This window comes from Molothrus aeneus, chromosome 15 (genome assembly GCF_037042795.1).
Source record: "Molothrus aeneus isolate 106 chromosome 15, BPBGC_Maene_1.0, whole genome shotgun sequence".
Taxonomy (NCBI): Eukaryota; Metazoa; Chordata; class Aves; order Passeriformes; family Icteridae; genus Molothrus; species Molothrus aeneus.
The window spans coordinates 2,521,034-2,531,577 of NC_089660.1; the positions used below are offsets into that span (position 1 = coordinate 2,521,034).

At 44.2% G+C, this 10,544-nt stretch overlaps 1 protein-coding gene across 1 annotated transcript; it reads left to right on the forward strand.

Moving 5' to 3' along the window:
• The first annotated feature begins 517 nt into the window (after positions 1 to 517).
• On the forward strand, positions 518 to 10,544 carry ATP6V0E1 (ATPase H+ transporting V0 subunit e1). Its single transcript, XM_066560288.1, has 4 exons — positions 518 to 647; positions 2,315 to 2,362; positions 7,340 to 7,466; positions 10,045 to 10,544. The coding sequence occupies exons 1-3, from the start codon at positions 544 to 546 to the stop codon at positions 7,431 to 7,433; spliced, it is 246 nt and encodes an 81-aa protein (XP_066416385.1). The 5' UTR covers positions 518 to 543; the 3' UTR covers positions 7,434 to 7,466; positions 10,045 to 10,544.

Genomic DNA, 10,544 nt, shown 5'->3' on the forward strand with positions numbered 1-10,544 from the left:
TTAGAAGCCATTCAGAGCCTGACACTGAGGCTGTGTTGGGTGGACTGGGGTTGGGTTTCTCTCATGAAGGCTCAGGGGTTTTGTCCCTCCAGCTCTTGCTGCTTAACACAAAATTCATCCCCTTGAGTGGGTGTTGGAGGAATTCTGTAAGGTTTGCTCATAACTGGGACCTTTCCAGGTACAGAGCTGCTCAGTGGGATCGTGTCCCAATTCCCTGAGGAGCTCAGAGCCGGCAGGAGCTTCGTGTCCGCTTACCTGGCAGCCTGTTTGGGATGGGGATCCCACGGCATTCCCGATCCCATCGCAGTCCCGATCCCATCCCGACCCTTGTCCCGTGAGAGCCCTGATCCCGTGACAGCCCCGATCCCATCGCGGTCCCGATCCCACGGCATTCCCGATCCCGTTGCACGTGCCCCGCGCGCTCCCGCGGCCCCATGGAGCCTTCACCGCGCGCTCCCGCCGGCCGCGCTGACGTGGCGTGCTCTGATTGGCGGGCGCCGCTCGGGGCGTGGCGGGAGGCCCCGCTCTCCTCAGAGCGCGGCCATGGCGTACGGCGGCCTGGCGGTGCCCATCATCGTCATGAGCGTGTTCTGGGGGGTGGTCGGCGGCGTCCTGCCCTGGCTCGTACCCAAGGGGCCGAACCGCGGGTGAGTGACCGGGGGGCGGCGGGCACCGGGCACCTTCCCTTCCGTCCCCCGCGGCTCTGGGCGGAGGCCCCGGCGGAGGCGGCCCCGGAGCCCTGAGGCGCCCCGAGGTTGCCGGGCCCGGGGCCGCCGCAGCCCCGCGGGCGCAGCGCTGGCGCAGCACGGACGGGCCCGGCCCGGCCGAGGGGCAGCGGAACAGCCGCCCCTGGGGCTGCCAGAGCCGGGCGCTGCCCCCGGGGACCCTGGCGGGTTTGGGTTTCCCCTGAGGCCCTGGCACAGGGTGCCCAGAGCAGCTGTGGCTGCCCCTGGATCCCTGAAATCCCAGGTTGGACAGTGGGGCTTGGAGCCACCTGGGATAATAAAAGGTGTCCCTGCCCATGGCAGGGGGTGGAACGAGATGAGCTTTAAGGTCTTTTCCAACCCAAACCATTCTGCAAAACCTCTGCAGGCAGAACGTCCTGTGTCAAGGTGGCTCATTGTCAGGCGGTATTTGAGCAACAACTTCCTCTTTCTTTCCTTACTTGACCTTTCCTAACTTACTCCACCGTCCTCTGGTTCCACACTGGGTGGGACTGGAAAGGCTGCAGAGGTGGATTTCTGGGTTAAATGTGTGCTGGTGCCCTTGTAGCTGAGGACAGCAGCTGGGCTTCTAAGCTGAGGTTTTTCCTGCAGTGGTTGTGGCTGCTCAGATTAAAAAGCAGACAAGTTTTTGTCTTTCTCTTTTCTCTAGGAGATAATGGCTTCTTAATCTCTCTTCCTCTCTCTGACACTCCCTCTACTCCACAGGTACCAACTGTCTTTTCTCTCAGTTCTTTATCTAAACCCTCAGTATTCCTCAAGCTCTGATATTTCCTGCCTCACTTTCAAAGCTGATGTGTGGTTCATGCCTGGAAACTTTCCTGTCCTTAGAAATACTTGGAGAAATGGCTTCCAGGCATGGAAGTGTGGGAATTCTGTGCCTCACCAACAAAAGTTACTGACCTCCCATGAGGTGTTGTTACTCAGCTGGGGGAGGAAATACATAGATGGAAATGCCTTTTTATAATTTTGAAATAAAAAAACCCACTTTGCCACCAAGCTCTATGAGCTGCAGAATATCTCATTTCCTCTCCTTCCATTTCAAATCCATCTGTGTGTGTATAGCTGCAGTTTTATCCTTTTCAATTTCAAGAGCTTGGTTCTTCCTTCTTTTCAGCTTTCCAGTGGTTTCTGACACAGCTGTATTTCACCAAGAAAAGAAAATTTTACCCTACAGCATTGAGGTTTTATTTTGTATTCCTTTTGTAGACCCCTCATTCATCATAGAAAATTAAAAGCGACAATCTGACACTAAAACTTTCTTTAAGTAGAATTCTGCAAATGGAGAAAGCATTTCTTGTGTGCATCCAGCCTCAGTGTTTCACTAATGTGAAGGACACTGCATCAGATTTTGCTGCTGTTCGCAGTGATTTTGTTCAGTCCAGCTGTAGAGTGTTTGGCAGAGCTGTGTCAGTCCTGCAGATCTGAGCTCTGCAGTTCACTCAGCTGGAAGAAGCCAGAACATTCATGTTGAGTCATCTTTCATATGACCAAAGTTGAACTTGTCCTTGTTTGCTGTGGGGTTTTTCCCTGTGGGTCCTGTGGTCAGTCACAACACCACACCTGATCCCATTTCTCCTTCCTCTTGGCAGAGTTATCAACACCATGCTGGTGACCTGTGCTGTTTGCTGCTACCTGTTGTAAGTACAAACAATGTCCTGCCCACTCCTCTTGTAATCACAAGTTCCTTTTTTACAGCCTCAGAGCACTTAGAAGCTTTTTGAATGTGTCACAGAGATTTGGACCTGTTTTTTGACAGCTCTTGGAATTCTGAGTTCCAAAGACCTTCAGTGTGCTGAAGAAATTTTCCCATTGAAAATGCTGATTTAAAAGGAACCTGAATTCCTCCTCTGACACATGACTGTGAGCTATCCTTGCATGGACATGCTGTTCCTCCTCTCCAGTTCCCTGCCTCATTTGTTCACAAGTATAATAATTCTAAGATTTTCCTGATTCTTAGGCTTTTTTTGCCTTTTCCCTTTCCACTTCATATTTAATTCTGAGGTAATACTAACTCAAACCCACTGAACAGTTTTGCTTTTAAATTTCTTGAATATATTCTCAAAATCTGGTAGAGTGGTGGGTGGAAAAGCTGCTGCATGGTGGGTTTTTTAGTGAGACTTTGATATATTAAGACAATTTCTCTTTAAATGCACAGTGTATTTTGAGGCTGCCTCCTTTCTGTAGGAGATTTAGTAGCAATTACAGAGTGACTTGTTGCGAGCTCTTCATATAATGTTTTTTATCAGGATTTAAGCCAGCTGTAGCTGGAGACTGCAAGACAAAGCTTGCTTGTGTTTTTCTCTCCCTCTTTTAAAGACTGTGGAGACTGATCTTGTAAAAAACTGCTGTGCAGAAATAGCTTTGAAGGTATTTGTTATGGAGAGCAAAGTGGCAAAAGTCTGGTTTATATTAAGGGTTAACTTGTTATAAAAATTATTAGTTGGAGTTCCATTTGAACCTGAGTGGTATTTGTACTTTCTTGAACTATTTAGGCATGATTTATGCTATTCAAAGGAATTTAATATGAATATTTAGAGTAATGCATCCCAATCTTCCATGTTCCAGGAGAGGCCTGTTGGGTTAGACAGTGGCACAGCTTACACAGGTTGGTTTAGGTTAATAGTGTGATACTCAGGGTTAATATCAGTTTACACTCTAGAAAATTTATTTCTATTCAAGAGTATTTGATATGTGAACTCCTAAGAATTCACTCTTGCTTAACTGTAAAAGTCCAGCAAACTTGGCTCTGTTTTGTATGCACAGAAGTTTTTAAATTTAAGTTTTGCTGAGTGGATATAGAAATTTGAGAATTTGTGCAAGCAGCCTGAATTTGGGGTTGAAATTTGGGAATCTCAGTGCTCTGAAGGTCTCCTTGCCCTGCACATGAAGTTTGTAGCAGCTCAGTCTCATAACAGGTCCCAAATGTTTGGCTAAGAAAGGACAATTTTTTGATGATTTTTACTGGGTTGCTGCATTTATGTTACAGTTACTTGGGTGGTTTTTAATTAGGAGAAGGGTTGAGCTTTGTTTTGATTTTATTTAAAGTTCTCACTTGGGTTTTTTCTACAGAAATTGTGTCCCACTCTTGTAAAACCCTTGAGGTTTGGTGTCTCTGTTGTTTGAAGGAGAGTTTTCCTTGAAGTGGACGCTGTGTGGCATCTGCAGCATCCTCTGGATTGTGATGGGAAATGTATTTGTTGTAGAATTTCTTAACTTTGGGCTAAATTCTGTGAACTCTTCAAATGTGCAGTGGTCTGTGACTTGTAGGTTTAGTTGGTTATTTTATTTAAACAGACCCATTATAAAGCCTGCTGTTATTACCATGTTTTATAAACTGCTCTTCTGTGTCCAGGGGTTCTTTGGTAATTTTGTGGGCTCTAACTTGTTTTCTGAAAGCCAAATTTCCTTTGGCTTTCTCCAGTTATATTTTGGGGAAAAAAAAAAAAAAAAGCAGCAAAATCTTGGGATATTTTCAACCCTCCATACTTGTACCCAACCACATAAATTGTATTTGTAGTGTCTGCTTGCCAGAATGCAACAAAAAGCAAATTTTTCTCATCATGTTCCAAGACAGAACTTGCCTCATCACAGAGTCTTTCATTTGTTATTTGCTCATTTATTCTGTATAAAATTGTAGAACAGCTCTGTTTGGAAAGGACCTCAGAAGATCTGGTCCAACCTTTTCCCTCTGTTTTATTCAAACATATGGAACTTTATTGTTCTTGCATTCTTTTCCTTTTGGGGGAGGAGGCACTGAAAACATTTAAGACCTTCATTTTAGATGGCTAAAGAAAGAGATTAATTTTTCATACCAGCCTTGAAAGAAGCCCAAAGAATTGTTCCTGAGATTTCTTCATTAGATCTGTTAGGATTAAAACAATTTCTGCTGTCCCAGCTATTTTTGTGTCCTTAGCAGTGGCTGGTGCTGTTCTGTGCTCCTCTGTACAGCTGTTTAGTCTCTGCTAGATCTGCTTTTATACTCTTTGAGTTACCTTTCCAGTTGAAAGTAGGGAAAAAACAATTTCCTGTCTTCATTAAACACCACTTGATTGATAAATTGATTTTCACTGAAATTAATTTGAAGTCAGTACATTTCAACTTAAAGCTGTTTCTTCTGTATTTCGATTTAGCAGTGATAATTTTGAATAACCATATTAATTACATGGGATCCATTTGGTTGTTCTGTGAAAGATATTTGCATCTAATTTGTGTACAGATCCTGTACCCAGCAGCCTTTTGAGGAATAAACCATTCTCAGGGACCTCATAAAATCTAAGGCAAAGTCCAAGGAGTTACTGCTGCAGAAATTAGAGGTTCCACCATATTGTGAGGTACTAAATCTATTTTGCTGTGCACAAAGCAGTTCCTGAACAGTGTCATCATGTCCTAACAGAGGACAGGGTGCTTGGAAAATCGTATTATTTGCTACTGATTCTAACAGGATTAAAATCTGGATGCCCGAATTGACATTTAAACAGAGATAGCAGGACCTTAATTTGTAACACGAGCGCAGACAGATGGCACTTGTGGTGGGAAGACCTTTTAAAAAATCTCTCTGGTACAACAGAAGGGACTTTAATTTCCTTGTCTGAGCTGGATAATTAACAGTAACTGTTCTAAGTGGGATCTGGTAGAATTTAAGGACCTGTGGGTGGCTCGAATGCCATACCTGCTTTTAGCAGCTCTGGAACATTGCACCTTGGATACAGAGGTTTGTTTTACTCCGAATGCTGCACTTTGTTGTGTGTTGGCACGCTGGATCGTTGCATAAAGCAGCATCACTTACCCAAACCATGGGCAAAGCTTTTTCATGCCTTACCTTGAATGCCAGGCAGTTCCTGATGAGTGCTTTAAATTCCTCATCCCTCGCCGGGCAGGGGGAGGATGTGCTGCTGCCCTAATGGCACCCCGGCTCCCAGCTCGGGTACCCAGCACGGCCCCAACAAATAAATGCCTTTGGAAACTTCCACGCTGCTTTTCCCTAAGCCTGCTCCCACAGGCTGAGCTTCTGAATGTGCTCCCAGCTCGTTTAATTCACAGTCCTGCTGGGCCTGAGCTCGGGAGGTGAGAGATTCGTGCAGGGAGTTCCTTCCTGCTCTGCGCTGACAAAAGGAATAATGTGCTTTAATGGGCTTTTAGTGTTCTACCCTCCTCCCACTTGTGTTACTTCAGGATGCTGGAGGCAGATGGCACAATGCTCTTTGGATCTGTCTGTTGGATCTGAAAAATTAACCCTCACTAAAGAAATCCCCTGATCATTTTAAGAGCTGCTTTTCCCTTAAGTAGATTTAACATCATGGTCTCAAAATACATTGTTGTCACTGCTTTGGACAGCAAAGTAGAAACGTGTCAGCCTAAAGGTTTTTGGCTGCTCTCAGTGGTGTCTTGCTGATGTTTTAATTCCTTTGTAGAGCCTGCTACGTGTTCCAAGGCTTGTGTGACTGATGGACTGCTGCAGGCTCAGCTCCTTGTTTTAGCTGGAGTTCTACCCCCTGCAAAACTGAAAGGGGCATTGCAAAGAAATATTGGTAAATTGGAAGAGGATTGATGTGTTTCCTTGAAGTCTGACCCACATCTTTGCCTTTGTGGCTGTTGCAGGCAGCCGACCTGCACTTGGTTTGCTGGTCAGAGCATCAAGGTTTGTGTGGAATTTTCCATGACTGCCTAAGCACTCTGATACATTTGTGGCAGCTCCCATTACAAAGCTGCTCTGCTTTTTCTCCTCCTTACAAAGCATTCTAGAAATAGCAGACAGATGAGCCAGTGTGTTCACTAAATGTGTTTATATAGTTAGTATTTAACATAGATTTAAATCCGTGGAAGCATCCATTGCTTTTTCTGATTCTTGTAACATTTACAAAGCAAATATATCTTTTAAGAGTGGAATATTTATTTCTGTTTAGCTTTCCTGGATATTTTCCACAAACTACATTCCTCTTGCTCTCAGTTCTGGCCATGGCTTCTGCAGTGTTAGTTTGTGCTCTGCTCCAGTGACAAGGCTGCTGTGCTGATCATCTGGGGTTTGTGTCATATTGGGGCTGTTTTTGTGGGGTACTTTTTTGATCTTTGTGTTCTTTTGTACCCTTTTGCTTCAGGTCCCTGTTTCTTGATCTCTGTGCCAGGTTTAAATTCACTTTTGTTAAATCTCTGAAAAATATACCACATCTGCAAGGGCAGGTTGTTGTGCACTGAGAAGCAAATGAGAGAGAGGATGTTTCTCAGAGGTTGTTGTTTAAAGGATGCTTCAAAGGCACTGAAAAAAGCTCTTGTCCCTTTTATGTTTTCATCTTCTGAGCCCCCAAATACCTGAGTTTCATGTGTTTCAAAACACTTTTCTGTCAAAGAGAGGTGTGAGGGCAATGCTAGCAGGTGATTTTGTGTTGCTTTCAGTTGAACAGGACAATCTATTTCAGTTGCAGAATGATTTGGTGCCATAACTTCATTGCTGGTGGCTGGTCCTTGTGTTTGACCTTGAGTAGAATCTTTATTTGAACCTAGACCTTCCTAAAATAGCCTTTTCTTCTCTGATAGTCCTCGTGTTTGGACAACCTTCCATTGTCACAAGCTGTCCTTTGGCTGATTTGTGTCTCTTGGGTTGGGGGGTTCTCTTGCAGTTGGCTGATTGCAATTCTGGCTCAGCTCAACCCTCTCTTTGGGCCACAGTTAAGCAATGAAACAATCTGGTACCTCAGATACCACTGGCCTTGAGGATGTCTGTGCTGTGCTGCAGCTCATTGACAGGTGAGTATGAGCAGATTTATTGATGTATTTGGTGTGTTAAAGCTTCAGGAGAGATTGAATAGTAATGTGAGCAGTGTGCTCAGACCAGTGTAGCTCTTTGGTAGGAGGAATCTGTCTTTTCTGTAGGCTGCAACAAAACATTTTGGATGTTAGTCTTGATTGGGTATGTGAAAAGCTTGAACTGAATTATTGACAGTCATTTTTCTTTCTATCCTGTCATACAGTGCTGTGTTCAGGGGTTTGTAAGGAGAACAAAACTTCCAAAAAAAGATACAATTGGACTAGGGTAACATAAGTGGATTTCCTAATCTTTACCAATTGTTAAACCTCTCCTCAAGCCTGCTACCATTTCATCTAAGACCTGTCCTGATTTCCAAGGCAACACAGCATTGCTCTCATTCATCTGGGAAGTTGGAATGGGAGCTGCCATTAGAATGTTCTTTATCTCCTGAGCTCACAGCTTGATGGTTTATTTTGTTTTTAATGACAGCCTGTGTGCAGCTTTAATCCCAGCTGAGCCTGGTGGTTGCTATCAGGGCAGTGCTGCTGGAATGTGGTTCTTGCAGTTCCTGGGCTCTTTGACAGGGCCAGCACAAATAAAGTCTTGTATCAGAAGTACCTTAATGCTGTTGGGCTTGTTCAGGAGGGCAGCATTTGGAATTGAAGGTTCAAATGAAGGAAATGTGGAAACAAGCAGCCATGATTATAGTTTTTAAGCTGGTAACTGAATAATTAAACACATTTTTTGTTTGTCCTTGTACAACACAGTCCCAGCTCAGTGCAGCAGGCAGTGACAGCTGATGTTATAGCTCTGTTAAATGCTTTCTGTGAAGTGTCCTGCACATTTGCTCCCCAGTTTCATCCCAGTTTTGCTTCCTGTGAACTGGGATGTTGGCAGACTGGGCCTGTGTGTGTGTCTGCAGCTCCTTTTAAGCACCAAGCAGAAGCTGAAGGTAGACTTGGCCCTGCTTCAACGCCAGGCCTATAATTAGCTAAGTCAGTCAAGCAGAATTTCCTAGGAGCATTTTCACTGCTTGGGTGCTAACATATAATTAGTTAGCTAAAACAGAGAACAGTGTGTTTTGGTAATGGGCACAAAGATCCCTGAATCCCATAGGATGATTCAGTTGCCTGGGATCTGAAATTGGAGTTATCTGGACATAAAAATTGGGTTTCATGGTCTGTGTGTTGAAACCAGCAAGGAAAGGCAGGAGGTGAAACACAACCTCTGGACTTCTGCTAACAGAACCAGGCCCTTCCCCTCCACTCCAGTGAAGGATTTTCCAGAGAACTGGAATTAAATTTGTACCAAGGAAGAGAGGGACCTTGTGTGTTTGAAGCTGAGTGCAGAGTTTCTGAGGAGCTGTCATTTTTAAACTTATTAATGGAGCATTTCAGCCCTGCATAGCACATGCTGTTTTGTTACATGAAGGAGTTTGTTTTAACCTTCCTGATTAATCTGATAAACCTTAATCTGATTTTATTGGCTTGGTTTTGGAATAAAATTAAGGTTGTTGTCTCTGAAAAGGAAAGGTTTAGAAAAGTAAAAGCATTTAGTAATCCTCAAATATCTGTTCTTTGTTGCTTGAAATGCGCTGTCCCAGGTCACAGCACTACAGAGTTGTTTGAGTGCTGTTGCAGGGCTGAGGTGCTCCATGTCCTGTCCTTGCTCCTGTGGAGTTTATGCCTGGATAGGAGCTGTGAGTGAGATTCCATCTGATAAGAGCTGGGATATCTCTCTGACACTGCATGGATTCCCATCAGTGCAGCAACCAGTTATTTCTGGGTTTTGAGCTGTGCTTTTCCAGCATTCAGGGGAGATGAACTATACTTGTTTCTGCCTCCTGTTCCTTTCAGTTGAGGTTTGGGTGGATTAGTATGGAAAATGCAAAGAAAATGAAGTGCTAACTCCCAAAGTGGAAAGATCCTTAAAAATAAAGATGATTAAAGCAAACCCATTTTACTTAACTGAGCAGCCTGAAAATGCTCCAGTGAGCTCCTCATGTTCTACTGAGGAACTCTGCAAATGCTGCCTTGATTGATCTGTGCCAAATTCCACAAGTTTGCTCTGTGTTTTCAGGCAGTCTCCCTCCCATCCAAGGGATGATTTTCTAGCAATTCACTTGATACATCCCCAAGTTAATGGCTTGGATGGCAGCGTGCAAGAGCACACAGAGCTCTGTAGCCATGGTAAATCCAGGCTGTGCACTCTTCCAAACTGTCATCCAACAGTGCCTTTTCTCCTTAGCTTGGTGAATTCACAGCCTGTGTTCTCAGAGCAGGAGCTGTCTTTGTGCAAGTGGAGAAGGGCTCTCATCCAGCTCACTGGGTGCTGTTACAGCAATGAAAACATTGGAGGGAAATAGTTGTTCTACCAGATTATAATGTAACTAAAACTGCTTGCAGAAACTTCAGAAATCAAACTGCCAAGAAAACATCCCCACAGATGAATTATCTCCAGTTCTTGACCATTGCTCAGTGCATTTGTGGAATGGAATTGGCTGTGCTTAACAGCCAGGCCTACAATTAGCAAACTGTCTCCATGGAAGGAATAATGAAGGTGCCTCTTGCTTTGCAGGTGCAGAAGAGATGAAAACTCCAGTGACCCAGAGGTGCCCTTTCTGTAGCTGGTTGGATACGAAGCCTGCAGTAATGCCTTAACCTTTCTCATGTTCTTCAAGTGGCTTCTTCAGAGTCCTGTGGTTTTTCTCCTATTCCATTTAACAGAGTGCCTAATGCAATTCATACTCCTCTTTGGTACTGTCAATTTTGACTGTTAACTCCAAATGTGATGAAAATTTCTATTTTTTACGGGTCATGGAATCACATTTCCTATTCCCTTTATCTGTAATAACTCTTTATATTTGCAGGTCTTAGCTTGTCTGTCATTGTCCTGTTCAGCCCTGTTCTGTTTGCACTGGACAAAAATGTGTGCAATAAACTGTATGAGGAGAGGAGACACAGTGGTACCATGTGCTGATGGCAATTTTTTTTTTCCAAATTAATTGTATTCTTGAGAAATCTGGCCTTAAATTTCTCATGCCTGGAAATAAAACTAATCCTCTGCTTGATACAAAA

Excerpts from the sequence above, each read along its gene's own strand:
- ATP6V0E1 (XM_066560288.1), top strand. The coding sequence starts at position 544 with ATGGCGTACGGCGGCCTGGCGGTGCCCATCATCGTCATGAGCGTGTTC. Across the intron at positions 648-2,314 it reads CCCAAGGGGCCGAACCGCGG|AGTTATCAACACCATGCTGG; the intron begins GTGAGTGACCGG and ends TCCTCTTGGCAG. Across the intron at positions 2,363-7,339 it reads GCTGTTTGCTGCTACCTGTT|TTGGCTGATTGCAATTCTGG; the intron begins GTAAGTACAAAC and ends GTTCTCTTGCAG.